The sequence below is a fragment of the Petromyzon marinus genome, chromosome 59 (genome assembly GCF_048934315.1).
Source record: "Petromyzon marinus isolate PM22_M1 ecotype Great Lakes invasive population chromosome 59, UKy_Petmar_22M1.pri1.0, whole genome shotgun sequence".
In the NCBI taxonomy this organism is placed as follows: domain Eukaryota; kingdom Metazoa; phylum Chordata; class Hyperoartia; order Petromyzontiformes; family Petromyzontidae; genus Petromyzon; species Petromyzon marinus.
This window is the reverse complement of record NC_133725.1, coordinates 7,194,591-7,212,516: the sequence shown is the minus strand read 5'-3', so window position 1 is coordinate 7,212,516 and position 17,926 is coordinate 7,194,591. Positions and strand designations below refer to the sequence as shown.

At 51.8% G+C, this 17,926-nt stretch overlaps 1 protein-coding gene across 1 annotated transcript in view; it reads left to right on the top strand.

Annotated features, from left to right (window-relative positions):
• LOC116955442 (noelin-like) overlaps positions 1 to 14,395 on the top strand; it is a 34,342-nt gene extending 19,947 nt beyond the window's left edge. Inside the window, exons 2-4 of the mRNA XM_032976523.2 lie at positions 7,617 to 7,799; positions 8,521 to 8,670; positions 13,884 to 14,395. Coding sequence (XP_032832414.1) covers positions 7,617 to 7,799; positions 8,521 to 8,670; positions 13,884 to 13,901 — 351 coding nt within the window. The 3' untranslated portion in view covers positions 13,902 to 14,395. The remainder of the gene's footprint in view (positions 1 to 7,616; positions 7,800 to 8,520; positions 8,671 to 13,883) is intronic.
• The last annotated feature ends 3,531 nt before the right edge of the window (positions 14,396 to 17,926 follow it).

The following is a 17,926-nucleotide window of genomic DNA, read 5'->3' as shown; positions in this document are numbered from 1 at the left end:
ACGCCGATGTGTGGAGCGAGAAAAGCGACGGAGCTGGGGAAAATCTGCGAGAGAGAGAGAGATAGATGCCGCAGACTAAAAACATACAGCAGCAGCAGGCGTCAGGTTCGAGAACGAACCCACGACCTCCTGCATACCGAGCGAGGTTGTTAACATCTCTTAGCCACCGCGGCTCCCTGATGGAGCGATGGGAATCGTCTCACGTGCCGTGGATAAGAGCGTGGCTTATGGTAGTTGGTGGTAGTGGTGAAAGCGAGCGTCATTGTGACTTTTCTTCTCAGGAAGGAAGACAAAGGCGGCCGCGCGTGGTGCTGCCCCCCCCACCACCCCCCCCCCCCCCACGGTGCCGGCCTTCGTAGGCGCTGCTGCTGCTGCTCGCTAACCGCACTTGCCCCTTACGAGTCTGCCGAGGCTATACGGGGGATCTTTGTCTTTGCTATGAAACACGCGTTTCACCTTCGATATCAAAAGACGCCCTTTGCCAATCAGGGCGAAGCGACAGTCGCATTGTGTCGCTTTCACTTCTCAGGTACCACAGAGACAAAGACAAAGATCCCCCGTGTAGCCTCAACAGCCTGTAGGGGCAAGTGCTGTTAGCGAGCAGCACCTGTGAAGGCCGACACCGCACACGAGGGGGTGGGTGGCCAGCACCACGCACGGCCGCCTTTGTCTCCCCAGTAGGCGATGCTTACACACCGCACCAGGTACTCATTTGAGGCCGAGTCGACCTAGGGGGAGGCCCAGGACCGGTTCAAATAATCGTCACTGGGTGTTGGTGGCCGTGAGCGGGAGTCGAACTTGGGTCGCCGGGTTCGTAGCGCTGACCCGCTACATCCCCCCCCCCCCCCCCCACTTCGCATTGCCCCACAAACACAAAGACAAAGATCCCCCGTATAGCCTGTAACAGACTGTAGGGACAAGTGCTGTTAGCGAGCGAACGCCTATAAAGGTCTGAACGGCACACGAGGGGGGTGGGTGGCCAACAGCACGCCCGGCCGCCTTTTGTCTCCCCAGTGGCGATGTTTGCACATCGCACCAAGTACTCATTTGAGGCTGAGTCGACCTAGGGGAGGCCCAGGACCGGTGCGGAAAATACTAACGGGGCCAAGTGCCCATTGAACGCGCTGACGTTGTGCCGACGTTCGCGAGCAGTTGGAATCGTTGGTCGAACGTTGGCCCGACGTTCAGAGTTTACGAGGTGCCTCGGCACCTGGGTTCAAAATTCCACGTTTCAAGCGCCTGTGATTCAACCGAAAATTGAACGCATTCGTCATCAACACTGCTGTGTGAGGCCTTAATATATATAATAATGGGCGACGTTTCGGGCAATGGCCCTTCTCCACCCATGTGCTCCGAAGGCAACCGCGTTATTTATTGATGAATATGTTGAGTGTTGTTGTGTGATAATGTAGTTACTACACCACTGACCAGAAGCGGCTTAACCAAATTTTAGATGAAACGGGGTTCTCTCGTGCAGTGAGTTGATGATCTCAGCCCCATCACCAATGACTCACACAGACACCCATAGACTCACACAGAGATGCATAGACTCACGCAGAGACCCTAGACCAGTGGTTCTTAACCTGGGTTCGATCGAACCCCAGGGGTTCGGTGAGTCGATCTCAGGGGTTCGGCAGAGCCCCCGCCACGGAGGTCCGGACACACTTGAATTATTGTGTAAATTTGTGATGACACACACGGCCCGCTTGGCCATCACTGGCTGCAGATGATCATGCTACGCTGCTTGGCCAATCAGCGCTGCGGGGAATTTAGTGCATACTCAGTAGTCAACGTGTGACTGTTGTTGTCGTACGTGGTGTGATTTCTTTAATATTTTATCCATACTAACTATGTCGGGCAAAAGAAGAAAGTGGTCGGACGAATATGTACAACATGGATTCTCATGTATCACGGAACGTGATGGGAGTGAGCGTCCTATCTGCATGATTTGCAACGCCAAGTTGAGCAACTCTAGTCTTGCACCGGCAAAACTAAAGGAACACTTCTTGACGCTGCATGGAGACGGGGAATACAAGAACACAACACTTGCTGAATTCAGGGTGAAGAGAGCCAGATTCTATGAAAGGGCCACTCTGCCTGCTCTTGGATTTGTACCTGTTAACAAACCGATCCTGACAGCATCGTACGAAGTTGCTTACCTGATCGCAAAGCAGGGCAAGCCACACACCATTGGTGAAACACTTGTGAAACCAGCTGCATTAAAGATGGCGAATCTGATACTCGGAACAGCGGCCGAAGGTAAATTATCCCAAATTCCCCTTTCAAATGACACCATCAGTGACAGAATAGAAGACATGAGTAAAGACATCTTGGCTCAAGTAGTCGCGGATATGATTTCAAGCCCGGCAAAATTCAGCCTTCAACTCGACGAAACCACAGACGTTTCTGATCTAAGCCAGCTTGCTGTTTTTGTACGCTATGTGAAAGACGACATGATAAAAGAAGAGTTTTTATTTTGTAAGCCTCTTACAACAACAACGAAGGCAGCCGATGTGAAGAAGCTTGTGGATGACTTCTTCAGAGACAACAATCTTTCATGGGATATGGTTTCTGCAGTTTGTACGGACGGTGCTCCAGTCATGCTGGGAAGAATGTCTGGTTTTGGTGCGCTAGTAAAGGCCGATGCACCACACATCATTGTGACGCATTGTATTCTGCACAGGCATGCGTTGGCAACAAAAACCTTACCTCCAAAAATGGCAGAAGTATTAAAAACTGTGGTGGAATGTGTGAACTATGTGCGAAAAAGTGCTCTAAGGCACCGCATCTTCAGTGAGCTGTGTAAAGAAATGGGCTCTGAATTTGAGGTACTTCTGCTCCATTCTAATATTCGGTGGTTATCCCGGGGACAGGTGCTGAATCGTGCTTTTGCCATGCGTGTGGAATTAGCCCTGTTTTTGCAAGAGCACCAACACTGCCATGCAGATTGCTTCAAAAATCCTGAGTTCATTCTCATTTTAGCGTACATGGCTGATATATTCGCAGCTCTCAATCATCTCAATCAGCAGATGCAGGGTGGTGGAGTCAATATCATGGAAGCGGAAGAACACCTGAAGGCTTTTCAAAAAAGCTACCGTTATGGAAACGACGAACAGAGAACAATAACTTCGCAAACTTCCCGCTTCTGGACGACTGTGCAAGTAAGATCGAAGATGTGTCTGGAATCGGAGATATTTCTGTATCCACGGAACTGAAGCAAACAATTGCCACGCACTTAGATGAGCTTGCAAAGTCTCTCGACGGATATTTCCCTACAAGAGAGTCATATCCAGCATGGGTGAGACAGCCGTTCACGTTTGCTGTTGAAACAGCAGATGTCAATGATGAATTCCTCGACGAAATCATTGAAATTCAGCAGAGCCAGGTTCAACAGCAACTCTTCAGAACAACAACGCTCTCAACGTTTTGGTGTCGACAAATGAACAAGTATCCAGTTATTGCTAAGAAAGCCCTGGATTTTTTTATACCATTTGTTACAACATATCTTTGTGAGCAATCCTTTTCGAGGATGCTGGACATAAAAACGAAGAAAAGGAACAGACTTTGCTGTGAAAATGACATGAGAGTGGCACTTGCCAAGGTGAAGCCACGCATATCTGAACTGATCTCTCAAAGGCAACAGCAGAAGTCACATTGATTTCCAGGTATGTAATTTGTTGTGAGTTTATGCATTGTGTTGGTTTTATTCTTTGAACAAGGTAATGTTCATGCACGGCTCATTTTGTGTACCAGTAAAAAACATATCTACGTCTTGAATTTGAAAAAAATCACATTTTATTTTTCACTAAAGAGGGGTTCGGTGAATGCGCATATGAAACTGGTGGGGTTCGGTACCTCCAACAAGGTTAAGAACCACTGCCCTAGACTTACACAGAGACCCATAGATTCACACAGAGACCCATAGATTCACACAGAGAGCCATATAGTCACACAGAGACTCACTCGCACAGAGACCCATAGACTCGCACAGAGACCCGTAGACTCGCACAGAGACCCATTGACTCGCACAGAGACACATAGACTCGCACAGAGACGCATAGACTCACACAGAGACCCATAGACTCACACAGAGACCGATAGACTCACACAGAGACCCATAGACTCGCACAGAGACCCATAGACTCACACAGAGACACATAGACTCGCACAGAGACCCATAGCCTCACACAGAGACCCAAAGACTCACACATAGACCCACAGACTCACATACAGACCCATAGACTCACATAGAGACCGATAGACTCACACAGAGACCCATAGACTCGCACAGAGACCCATAGACTCACACAGAGACGCATAGACTCGCACAGAGAACCATAGTCTCACACAGAGACCCAAAGACTCACACATAGACCCACAGACTCACATACAGACCCATAGACTCACATAGACTGAGTTGTGATTCATCCGGTTTCTCAAGTGTAGCGAGCCCGGTCACCAATAGCCTGCGCACCAACAAGAATCCACCGCTTCACAATTAATTCCTGACAAGCATCCACTTGATGTGGGTTAATGCAAAGGGCTTCGGGGATTTGAACAAAATCCATCTTTGAACGTCACGGGTGGACACGTGATCGGGCGGTGCTGCCCTCTGCTGCTTGCACGCGCGATCACGGGAAGGAAGGCAGCAAGGGGGATTCTAGATTTAAAGCTTTCGTGACTGCTAGGATCCATACTCTTTGGTTCTATTGGGTAAAGTCACGTAGGTGAAAATAAAATAACAAAAAATCACGACGTTTCGGCCACAACACAAGCGGCCTTCATCAGGTGAAGGGACGAGACTGTCTGGAGGACAGCGCTGGAGTGGGAGAAGCCACGCTTAAATCACGACCTTTAAGCTGTGTGAGAAGAAAACAAAGCGCCTTGACAAAGGAATTAGCATATAATTTGCTAAATTATATAAATTATATGTTGATTCCTTTGTCAAGGCGCTTTGTTTTCTTCTCACACAGCTTAAAAGTCGTGATCTAAGCGTGGCAGTATGTGGTAAGTCTATAGGTCTCTATGTGAGTCTATGGGTCTCTATGTGAGTATGTGGGTCTCTATGTTAGTCTATGGGTCTCTATGTGAGTCTATGGGTCTCTATGTGAGTCTCTGTGTCTCTATGTAAGTCTATGGGTCTCTATATGAGTCTGCGAGTTTCTTTGTGAGTATGTGGGTCGCTATGTAAGTCGATGGGTCTCTATGTGAGTCTGTGGGTCTCCATGTGAGTCTCTGGGTCTCTACGTGTGCCTGTGGGTCTCCATGTGAGTCTATGGGTCTCTATGTGAGTCTATGGGTCTCCATGTGAGTCTCTGGGTCTCCATGTGAGTCTATGGGTCTCTATGTGAGTCTCTGGGTCTCCATGTGAGTCTCTGGGTCTCTACGCGTGGCTGTGGGTCTCTACGTGTGCCTGTAGGTCTCTATGTGAGTCTCTGGGTCTCCATGTGAGTCTCTGGGTCTCTATGTGAGTCTCTGGGTCTCTACGTGTGTCTGTGGGTCTCCATGTGAGACTCTGGGTCTCTATGTAAGTCTCTGGGTCTCTACGTGTGCCTGTGGGTCTCCATGTGAGCCTATGGGTCTCTACGTGTGTCTGTGGGTCTCTACGTGTGCCTGTGGGTCTCCATGTGAGCCTATGGGTCTCTACGTGTGTCTGTGGGTCTCTACGTGTGTCTGTGGGTCTCTATGTGAGTCTCTGGGTCTCCATGTGAGACTCTGGGTCTCTACGTGTGTCTGTGGGTCTCCATGTGTGTCTGTGGGTCTCTACGTGTGTCTGTGGGTCTCCATGTGTGTCTGTGGGTCTCCATGTGAGTCTATGGGTCTCTATGTGCGTCTCTGGGTCTCTACGTGTGTCTGCGGGTCTCTATGTGTGTCTGTGGGTCTCTACGTGAGTCTCTGGGTCTCTACGTGTGTCTGTGGGTCTCTATGTGAGTCTAAGGGTCTCTATGTGAGTTTCTGGGTCTCTACATGTGTCTGTGGGTCTCCATGTGAGTCTCTGGGTCTCCATGTGAGTATATGGGTCTCTATGTGAGTCTCTGGGTCTCCATGTGAGTCTCTGGGTCTCTATGTGAGTCTGTGGGTCTCTACGTGTGTCTGTGGGTCTCTATGTTAGTCTATGGGTCTCTATGTGAGTCTATGGGTCTCTATGTGAGTCTCTGGGTCTCTATGTAAGTCTATGGGTCTCTATATGAGTCTGCGAGTTTCTTTGTGAGTATGTGGGTCGCTATGTAAGTCGATGGGTCTCTATGTGAGTCTGTGGGTCTCCATGTGAGTCTCTGGGTCTCTACGTGTGCCTGTGGGTCTCCATGTGAGTCTATGGGTCTCTATGTGAGTCTATGGGTCTCCATGTGAGTCTCTGGGTCTCCATGTGAGTCTATGGGTCTCTATGTGAGTCTCTGGGTCTCCATGTGAGTCTCTGGGTCTCTACGCGTGGCTGTGGGTCTCTACGTGTGCCTGTAGGTCTCTATGTGAGTCTCTGGGTCTCCATGTGAGTCTCTGGGTCTCTATGTGAGTCTCTGGGTCTCTACGTGTGTCTGTGGCTCTCCATGTGAGACTCTGGGTCTCTATGTAAGTCTCTGGGTCTCTACGTGTGCCTGTGGGTCTCCATGTGAGCCTATGGGTCTCTACGTGTGTCTGTGGGTCTCTACGTGTGCCTGTGGGTCTCCATGTGAGCCTATGGGTCTCTATGTGCGTCTCTGGGTCTCTACGTGTGTCTGCGGGTCTCTATGTGTGTCTGTGGGTCTCTATGTGAGTCTAAGGGTCTCTATGTGAGTTTCTGGGTCTCTACATGTGTCTGTGGGTCTCCATGTGAGTCTCTGGGTCTCCATGTGAGTATATGGGTCTCTATGTGAGTCTCTGGGTCTCCATGTGAGTCTCTGGGTCTCTATGTGAGTCTGTGGGTCTCTACGTGTGTCTGTGGGTCTCCATGTGAGTCTCTGGGTCTCCATGTGAGTCTATGGGTCTCTATGTGAGTCTCTGGGTCTCTACGTGTGTCTGTGGGTCTCCATGTGAGTCTCTGTTTCTTAACTACAACATTCGTTTGCTTGGAAATAATTACTAAGTAAGTAACACCTCAAGATTTAATATTTAGCGACTCTTACTGCAGGCTCTGAATGATTAGTTCCAGATTCATTTTTAATTAAAGTTAGCATTGCATCATGAAATATTTCATTTATCTTTCTCTTTCGGCCTCGGTCGAAAGCGTTGTTAAACGGTCGGCTTGGGCTTCGGCCGAAAGCCAATTCCTTACTTTGGCTCTGGTTTCGGTTTTCGGCCGAAACCAGAAATTCAGTTTTACGTCGGCCTCTACCACGGTTCTTGACACAAGTCGCTGGGCACCGGCCAGAGTCCCTCCCTCGTTGGCCGCCTGTTCTCATTCCCGCTCGCCTCGTCGCTGTCATTGAAATCGTTCGGCCGTCGCCCTGCTCCCTCCCGAGTTCTCTCTCCCAGTTTAACAACAACGGCAGCCAACACATCCAAGCGCCCCCCTCCCCCCCCCCCCCCCAAACACTGCATCGATACTGCGCGCCTGCCGCTTACCGATCTTAGACATCCGTAACCATCCGTCCGTTCGTGCGTCCCACCCCACCCCGTCCCACCCCACCCCCTACCTCTAGGTGTGTGCCCCCCTGCGGCTGCAGGCCCCGGCAGGGCGGCCGGCCGGCGCCGACGTGGGCTGGCAGGTGTTCAGCTCGGTGCAGGACGCGGAGGGGCGATGCATCTGCACCGTGGTGGCACCGCAGCCGCACATGTGCACGCGGGACGCGCGCGCGCGACAGATACGGCAGCTGCTTGAGCGGGTGGGTGCTATGGCACGGTGGTCGGTAGCGGCTACGGTTGGTCGGTGGCGGCGTGTGTAACAAACGGCCCTGTGGGCCAATCGCAAAGCGTCGCTCCTAAATTTCGATTTGAAGCGTTTCGTGGTAGATGCAAGGATTCATCTACCTGATGAAGGCCACTTTGTGTTGTGGCCGAAACGTCGTGAGAATTTTGTCGTGTGTTTTTTTTATTTTATTGATTTATTCATCTACCTGATGAAGGCCACTTTGTGTTGTGGCCGAAACGTCGTGAGAATTTTGTCATGTTTTTATTTTATTTTAGTGATTTATTATTTTATTCTCATTCTACGTGGTGGTGACTTTGTCCGAAAGAACCAAAGAAGACGTCGCTCCTAAATGAAATAATTTGTGTTTAAAGTAACGTCGTAAAATGTGCTGACTCGCGACGTTCCCCCGCGACGTTCCCGCGACGTTCCCATGACATTCCCCGCGACGTTCCCACGACGTTTCCATGATGTTCCCCGTGACGTTCCCGCCACGTTCCCACAACATTCCCACGACGCTCCCCGCGACGTTGCCGTTCACGTTCCAACGACATTTCCGCGACGTTCACGCGACGTTCACGCGACGTTCACGCGACGTTCCCGCGACGTTCCCCCCTCGACGTCCCCACGACGTTCCCGCGACGTTCCCCGCGACGTCCCCCGCGGCGTCCGCTCCCCGCGACTCGCCCCCTTTGCAGGTGCAGAACATGTCGCAGTCGATGGAGGCCCTGAGTTCGCGCACACAGAGCGACATGGTGTACGTGCGGCGAGTCGAGGCGCAAATGCGCGCCTTCGAGTCGCGCTTCAGCCAGGTGCAGGCGGACCGGCACGCCCTACTGCACACCCAGGTTAGAGCGACACGATGCATTGCCCGCTCTCTCATCCGCTCACCGACTCGCTCGTCTGCTCGCTCACTCATCCGCTCACCCACTCACTCATTCATTGACTCACTCACTCATCCGCTCACCCGCTCAATCGTCCATTCAATTACTCACCCACTCACTCACGCACCCACCCACTCGTCCACTCACTCACTCGCTCACTCACGCATCCGATAACCCACTCACTCATCCGATCACCCGGTCGTTCACTCACTCATCCGCTCACCCACTCACTCACTCATCTGCTCACCCACTCACGCATCCACTCACTCATCTACTCACACGTTCACTCACTCACTCACTCATCCGCTCACCCACTCACTCACTCATCTGCTCACCCACTCACGCATTCACTCACTCATCTACTCACACGTTCACTCACTCACTCACTCATCCGCTCACTCACTCATCCGCTCACCCAGTCACTCACTCATCCGCTAAACCATTCACTTATCCACTCATTCACTCATCGGCTCACCCACTCACTCGTCCACTCGCTCACTCATCCACTCACCCACTCATCCACTCATCCACTCACCCACTCACTCACTCATCCGCTCACCCACTCACTCGTCCACTCGCTCACTCATTCGCTCACCCACTCGCTCACTCATCCGCTCACCCACTCACTCGTCCACTAACTCACTCATACACTCACCCACTCACCCGTCCACTCACTCATTTGCTCACCCACTCACCCACTTACTCATTCATCCACTCACCCACTCACTTACTCATCCGCTTACCCACTCACTCGCTCACCCACTCACTCGCTCACCCACTCACTTATTCACTCATCTGCTCACCCACTCACCCGTCCACTCACTCAATTTGCTTACCCACTCACCCACTCACTCACTCATTCGTTCACCCACTCACTCAATCGCTCACCCACCCAGCAACACACTCATCCACTCATTCATTCACTTGTCCACTCACTCACTCATCCGCTCACCCTCTCATTCCCTCACTAACTCATCTGCTCACCCACTCATCTGCTCACCCACTCACTCACTCATCCGCTCACCCACTCGTTCATTCACTAACTCACTCACTCATCCGCTCACCCACTCACTCACCCACTCACTTACTCCTCTGCTCACCCACTCACTCACTCACTCATCCGCTCACCTACTCACTTACTCATCTACTCACCCACTCACTCACTCATCCGCTCACCCACTCACTCATCCACTCACTCATCCGCTCACCCAGTCACTCACTCATCCGCTCACCCAGTCACTCACTCATCCGCTAAACCATTCACTCATCCACTCATTTACTCATCGGCTCACCCACTAACTCGTCCACTCGCTCACTCATACACTCGCTACTCATCCGCTCACCACTCATCCGCTCACCATAGAGACCCATAGAGATACATAGAGACCCATAGAGATACATAGAGACCCATAGAGACCCATAGAGATACATAGAGACTCATGGAGATGCAGAGACCCATGGAGATACATACAGACCCATAGAGACCCATGGAGATACATAGAGTCCAATAGAGATACATAGAAAGTCTCTATGTACTGTATCTCTATTAGAGACCCATAGAGATACATTGAAGACAAGCCAGAAGAGTGCGATTGTGGGCAAGCAACCCACGTGATGGACCATACACAGTGAACCCGCTGTGCTCTGTACTCCTCGCAAACAGCACGTGCTCCAACATTCTCTAAAAGGCTATCTTTGTTTCGGGGTTTGTATGTTCTCCTCCTGTTGTGCAGCAGCATCATCATCGTCATCACAATCAATGCATCGTTATTTGCCATCACCTGCTGCTGCAGCAGAAGAGCATCGTCTTCGTCATCGTCAATTGCATCATCATATTCATCATCGTAAAATGTAGCAGCAGCAGCATGATCATCCATTGCATCGTGATCACAGTTGTCATCAAATGCAGAAACCGCAGCAGCAGTAATAGCAGCCACAGAAGCAGTAACATCAGCAGTAACAGCAGTAGCAGCAGCAGTAACAGCAGCAGTAACAGCAGCAACATCAACAGCAGCAGAAACAGTAATAGCAGCATTAGCAGCAGTAACAGCAGTAGTAGCAACAGTAACAGCAGCAGCAGCAGTAACAGCAGTAGCAGCAACAGTAATAGCAGCATTAGCAGCAGTAACAGTAGTAGCAGCAGCAGTAACAGCAGCAGCAGTAACAGCAGTAGCAGCAACATAAACAGCAGCAGTAACAGTAACAGCAGCATTAGCAGCAGTAACAGCAGTAGTAGCAGCAGCAGTAGTAGCAGCAGCAGTAGTAGCAGCAGCAGTAGTAACAGCAGCAGTAATAGCAGCAGTAGCATCAGCAACAGAAGTAGAAACATCAGCAGTAGCAGCAGTAACAGCAGTAGCAGCAGTAACAGCAGAAGCAACAGCAGTAACAGCAGTAGCAGCAGCAGTAGTAGTAACATCGGGAGCAGCAACAGCAGCAATAAGAGTAGCATCAGTAAGATAATCAGTAATAACAGCAGCAACAGCAGTAGTAGCAGCAGTAGTAGTAGCATCAGCAACAGAAGTAGAAGCATCAGCAGTAGCAGCAGCAACAGCAGTAGTAGCAGCAGCAGTATCAGCAGTAGTAGTAGCAGCAGCAGTAGTGGTAGCAGCAGTAGCAGTAGCAGCAGTAGCAGCAGCAGTAGCAGCAGTAGTAGTAGCAGCAGTAACAGAAATAGAAGCATCAGCAGTAGCAGCAGTAACAGCAGCAGTAGCAGAAGCAGTAGTAGCAGCAGTAGTAGCAGCAGCAGCAACAGAAGTAGAAGCATCAGCAGTAGCATCAGCAACAGCAGTAGTAGCAGCAGTAGCATCAGCAACAGCAGTAGTAGTAGCAGCAGTAGTAGCAGCAGTAGTATCGGTGTGCATGTTGAATCACAAACCAACTCAATGGGCATCATTCACGCTCAGCGGCTGCGTTTAATTAAAATTCGCGAGGGCTCCCAACGAGACAGCGGTTGGGGATGCTCATTTGTGTTAATTAGAGCTTCCTGATTCATTCCTTCCTCACCCTCCTTCCTCCCTCCTTCCAACTTCCTTCTTCTCCCTCCCTCCTTCCTTCCTCCTTCCACCCTCCTTCCTCCCTCCTCCCTCCCTCCCTCCTCCTCCCTCCCTCCCTAACATAACAAAAGTAACGTAAGACAATTAGCATGAGAAACTAACATAACAAAACGAACATAACGAAATTAACATAATAAAAGTAACGTGACAACATTTACATAACAAGAGTAATATAACGACATTTGCACGACGCATTAAACATGACAAAAGTAGCATAACAAAAGTAACACAACACAGGAAACATAAATTGTACGTGACAAAATTAACACGCAAAAAGTAACACAAACAAATGTAACGTAACACATTTAACATAACAAAAGTAAATTGACAAATTCTTGGTTCTTTCGGTAAAGTCACGTAGAAAGGGAACAATGAAATAATAAAAATATAAAACAATAAAATTCTCACGACGTTTCGACTGCAACACAAGCAATCATCATCAGGTGTGAAAACCACAGCAAGACATTTTGAAAAAAGTGGCGGTTATTTTTAATGTCAGCACCACGGATAGCGATTTGGCAGTCATTCAGATGGACGAGTCCATCTATGCTCGGAAAATAGGAGGGGGTAGACGAAAAATAATGGATGCGGTCTGAAAGCCACCTTAAGCGTGATCAATCAATTAAGACCCGAAATGTTTTATCAAATCCTTCCAATGATTGCTAGGCCAGAATCCATCTTCTCGGTTGAAATTGTCTCTGTGTTTGTATATGTGGATAGCCTCATGAACGAAACTAACGTTAGATCTGAACAAACTGTCAAATCGCTATCCGTGGTGCTAACGTTAAAAATAACCGCCACTTTTTTCAAATTTTCTTGTTGTGGTTTTCACACCTGATGATGATTGCTTGTGTTGCAGTCGAAACGTCGTGAGAATTGTATTGTTTTATATTTGTATTATTTTATCGTTTCCCTTCTACGTGACTTTACCGGAAGAACCAAGAATATGAATCCCTGCAGTCACGAAAGCTTTAAATTAAAATTACAAAGTTAACATAACACCATTAAGAGCACCAGCAGAATATCTATTTTATTCATATTTATAGTTTTTACTTTTTAAATGTAGTGTTTCTTGGTAAACGCTCCATTTTACCACTTTTGTTTATGCTAATCTTGCACTTTTTTATTCCTTAGTGCGCTCCAAAACTAAAAAAACAATACATTTTATATACGAAATAAAATAATTTCTTTCCTTTTTTTACATTTCATTTATTCATATGTATTATTATCATTTTATTTTTCTCAGATGTCGTTATGTCTGTCACGGAAACGGTGTGTGGTTCGTGTGGTTTTATTAGCTTACAGGATACTCGTGCTCAGTGTTAGAGGCATAGAGGCAGAGGCGCAGCCCTGCAAGTGCCCCCTCGCACCACTGCCGGAGCCACAGTGTTAGAGGTAGCGAGGTAGAGGCGCAGCCCTGCAAGTTCCCGCTCGCACCACTGCCGGAGCCACAGTGTTAGAGGTAGCGAGGTAGAGGCGCAGCCCTGCAAGTGCCCGCTCGCACCACTGCCGGAGCCACAGTGTTAGAGGTAGCGAGGTAGAGGCGCAGCCCTGCAAGTGCCCCCTCGCACCACTGCCGGAGCCACAGTGTTAGAGGTAGCGAGGTAGAGGCGCAGCACTGCAAGTGCCCACTCGCACCACTGCCGGAGCCACAATGTTAGAGGTAGCGAGGTAGAGGCGCGGCCCTGCAAGTGCCCCCTCGCACCACTGCCGGAGCCACAGTGTTAGAGGTAGCGAGGTAGAGGCGCAGCCCTGCAAGTGCCCGCTCCCACCACTGCCGGAGTGGCGAGCCACCCCCACCTCCACCTCCCTCCCGTCCCTCCAGCTCTACAGACGGTCCTCTCTCGAGGCTCGTTTTTGGCCTACTCTTCCACGCCGAGACTAGATGTTCCCGAAGAGGTGGGAGTTACGCACAATTTGTTGTTTTTACCCCACCTACTTTGCCGATCGTGCGACTATAACTGTGATCGAACCCATGGGATGGCGGGGGGGGGGGGGGTTAGCGGGATGACGAGACCATGAAGAATCCATCCAACAGTGGATAGATAATGACCGACGACGATGATGATGACGACCGTGGTGACGATCGGCTGCTGTCCCGTCCTCCTCCCGTGTGCTCTGCAGGATACCAAGGGGGAATGACCGCGCGGTAGGGTCACGAACAGGAATCCCGAACACTTGGGGGGTTGGGGGTGGGGAGAGACGGGTAGAGAGAGCGAAGGAGACACGGAGACACGGAGAGAGAGAGTGAGGACAATGGACATCGAAGAACAATCACAGAGACTCTCCATTCTCTCCGTCCCCCTTCTACGCTCGACAATGAATGGACGTGGGTCCGTGTGCAAATATTTAAATGGGGAAGGGGGCTGCCCCCCCCCACCCCGCTCTTGCCGTGTGCAAAGAACGAAATGGGGGGGGGGTGGTGGGGGCCTGCCCCCCCCCCCCGCCGTGTGCATAGAATGAAATGGTGGGGGGGGGGGGTGTTGGGGGCCTGGTTCTACACCCCACTCCCCACTCGCCACCTGCCGTCCGTGGGGTGGGGGGGGGAGGTCCCGGTGCAGTTGCACCGCCTGCACCCTCGCTGGCTGGCGCGAGAGACGCTTCCTCGTGTGTGCAGGGCACAGCTGGGGGAGGGGGGGGGGTGGTGGTGGTGGTGGGGGGTGTCTCTACACCCGCAGCTCCGCGGGCCGAGGTGACGTGGAGGACGAGGAGGTGGAGGGAGGAGGACGAGGAGGTGGAGGGAGGAGGACGAGGAGGTGGAGGGAGGAGGACGAGGAGGTGGAGGAGGTGTAGGTGGAGGAAGGAGGAGGACGAGGAGGTGGAGGGAGGAGGACGAGGAGGACGAGGAGGTGGAGGGAGGAGGACGAGGTGGAGGAAGGAGGAGGACGAGGAGGTGGAGGAGGTGGAGGACGGAGGATCCAGGAGGACGGAGGATCCAGGAGAACGAGGAGGACGAGGTGGAGGAGGAAGGAGTTGGAGGGCCCAGGAGGAGGAGCTGGAGGAAGACTCGAGCGACGCTGAGACCAATGGACGCGACTCAGAATCAGCGTTTAGAGCGGAGGAATCCGATGAGCTGCGAAGCTCTTTGCGACCCGTGCCGAGTGTATGGGGCCGGTCGCAATGACGATGCCTCGGTGCTTGAGTGACGGTGCCACTCAATGGCAATGCCAGTTGCGTGGTGAGCTTGATTGGATTTGGGGGGCTCCTGGTGAAATTCATGAAATGTGCGCCCCTCCCTCACACCCATTCTGTCCAATTTCACCGCCCCCCACCCCCATCCATCCACTACTCCCTCTTGCGCCACGGTGGCTAGGAGATGTTAACTTCCTCGCCTGGTATGCAGGAGGTCGTGGGTTCAGACCCGACCCTGACGCCTGCTGTAAATGTGGAGTCTGCGTGTCTCTCCCATCCTCATGGTGAGATGTTAACTTCCTCGCCTGGTATGCAGGATGTCGTGGGTTCAATCCAGACCCTGACGCCTGCCGCTGTACATATGGAGTCTGCGTGTCTCTCCCATCCTCATGGCGAGATGTTAACTTCCTCGCCTGGTATGCAGGAGGTCGTGGGTTCAATCCCGACCCTGACGCCTGCCGCTGTACATATGGAGTCTGAGTGTCTCTCTCTCTTTCTCTCCCTTGTGTTCACTGCGAGGATCTTTCTCTGGGACCCTTCGGGGGTTCCGCTCCCTCCCCTCCACGTTTAGAATGGACGTCCCTACGCGTCCAGAGAGTGCATGGCTGCTGCTGTACATTGGCGACACGGATGATGATGATTATGATGATGTCGTTGATGAGCCATTCCGTTGAGCTGTCATTCGCGATGGCCAGGTTGCTTCTGAAAAAGAGAGAGAGAGAGAGAGCTACGTAGCAGCTCAGCGGGCCTTACCTGGTAAAATAAAATGAATTTAAAAACACAAATATATATTTTTTAAGTTTGTAGTCCGGGCGGCCTGGGGCCTCTCTGGGTCGCCATGTCTGGGACTTGGATGTCTGAGTATCGGCTGGTGGCAGGAATCGATTCGTTACCGAGATCTCGTGGTGATAGTTGGTGGTGGTGGTTGGTAGGTGGTGGTGGTGGTGGTTGATGGTGGTGCTGGTTGGTAGTTGGTGGTGGTGGTGGTGGTTGATGGTGGTGCTGGTTGGTAATTGGTGGTGGTGGTTGGTGGTTGGTTGTGGTGGTTGGTGGTGGTTGTTGTTAGTGGTGGTGGTGGGTGGTTGGTGGTGGTGATTGGTGGTGGCCTTGTCGCTGCGCTGAACTCTCGCGACAAGTGAACTGCAGCGAGAGTGAGATCCTCGTTCCCCAGGTGGGGGGTGGGTGGTAGTGGGTGGTGGTTGGTGGTAGTGGTGGGTGGTAGTGGTTGGTGGTGGGTGGTAGTGGTTGGCCTGCAAGTGGGAGACGAGGTGTCAGTTGCACCTCCTGCACACTCGGCAGCCACGTGGTTCTCCGAGTCTGACGCGCGCCCCATTGTGACGCTCGCAAGAGAGACGGCGGGGCCGAGAACTCGGACCCCGGGACCCCGGAATCTCGGACTCCGAGTCCCGGGATCTCGGACTTTGAGACCCCGGGATCTCGGACTCCGAGTGCCGGGATCTCGGACTTTGAGACCCCGGGGTGTCCGTGGTGTCGGCTCGCCGTCTTTGTGTTTGTGTGGCTGTCTGTGTATCTGTGTGGCTGTGTGTTTTTTTGTGGCTGTGTGCATGTGTACGTGTCTGTGTGTCTGTCTTTGTGTTTGTGTGGCTGTCGTGGGAGAAGGCCGCTGAATGATCTGACAGAAATTGATGTCTTCAATGGCCCTCCGCCAACCAACACAGCCAAACAGAATTCGATTATCGAGTTTAAGGGCGCGTCGATTCATGGTTTGTCTTCCGGCGGAGCTGAGCTGACGCCACAATAATCGACGCGTCGTTGAAACGTCGTCGTTGTTTAACACAGTGTACCACGTGCTCAGCGTCGACTGAGCACGTGGTACTGTAAACAGCATCGACTGACCACGTGGCATGGCAAACAGCGTCGACAGCACGTGGCACGGCAAACAGCGTCGACTGACCACGTGGTACTGTAAACAGCGTCGACTGACCACGTGGCACGGCAGAGAGCATCGACTGACCACGTGGCACGGCAGACAGCGTCGACTGACCACGTGGCACTGTAAACATCGTCGACTGACCACGTGGCACTGTAAACATCGTCGACTGACCACGTGGCATGGCAAACAGCGTCGACTGACCACATGGCATGGCAAACAGCGTCGACTGAGCACGTGGCACTGTAAACATCGTCGACTGAGCACGTGGCACGGCAAACAGCGTCGACTGACCACGTGGCACGGCAAACAGCGTCGACTGACCACGTGGCACGGCAAACAGCGTCGACTGACCACGTGGCACGGTGTGTAAACAGCGTCGACTGAGCACGTGGTACTGTAAACATCGTCGACTGAGCACGTGGCACTGTAAACATCGTCGACTGAGCACGTGGCACGGCAAACAGCGTCGACTGACCACGTGGCATGCCAAACAGCGTCGACTCACCACGTGGCATGGCAGCGTCGACTGAGCACGTGGCACGGTAAACAGCGTCGACTGAGCACGTGGCATGGCAAACAGCGTCGACTGAGCACGTGGCACTGTAAACATCGTCGACTGAGCACGTGGCACTGTGTGTAAACAGCGTCGACTGACCACGTGGCACTGTAAACATCGTCGACTGACCACGTGGCACGGTAAACATCGTCGACTGATCACGTGGTGCTGTAAACAGCGTCGACTGAGCACGTGGTGCTGTAAACAGCGTCGACTGATCATGTAGTGCTGTAAACAGCGTCGACTGACCACGTGGCACGGCAAACAGCGTCGACTGACCACGTGGCACGGTGTGTAAACAGCGTCGACTGAGCACGTGGCACGGTGTGTAAACAGCGTCGACTGAGCACGTGGTGCTGTAAACATCGTCGACTGAGCACGTGGCGCGGCAAACAGCGTCGACTGACCACGTGGCATGGCAAACATCGTCGACTGAGCACGTGGCATAGCAAACAGCGTCGACTGACCACGTGGCACTGTAAACAGCGTCGACTGACCACGTGGCACGGTAAACAGCGTCGACTGACCACGTGGCACGGCAAACAACGTCGACTGACCACGTGGCACGGTGTGTAAACATCGTCG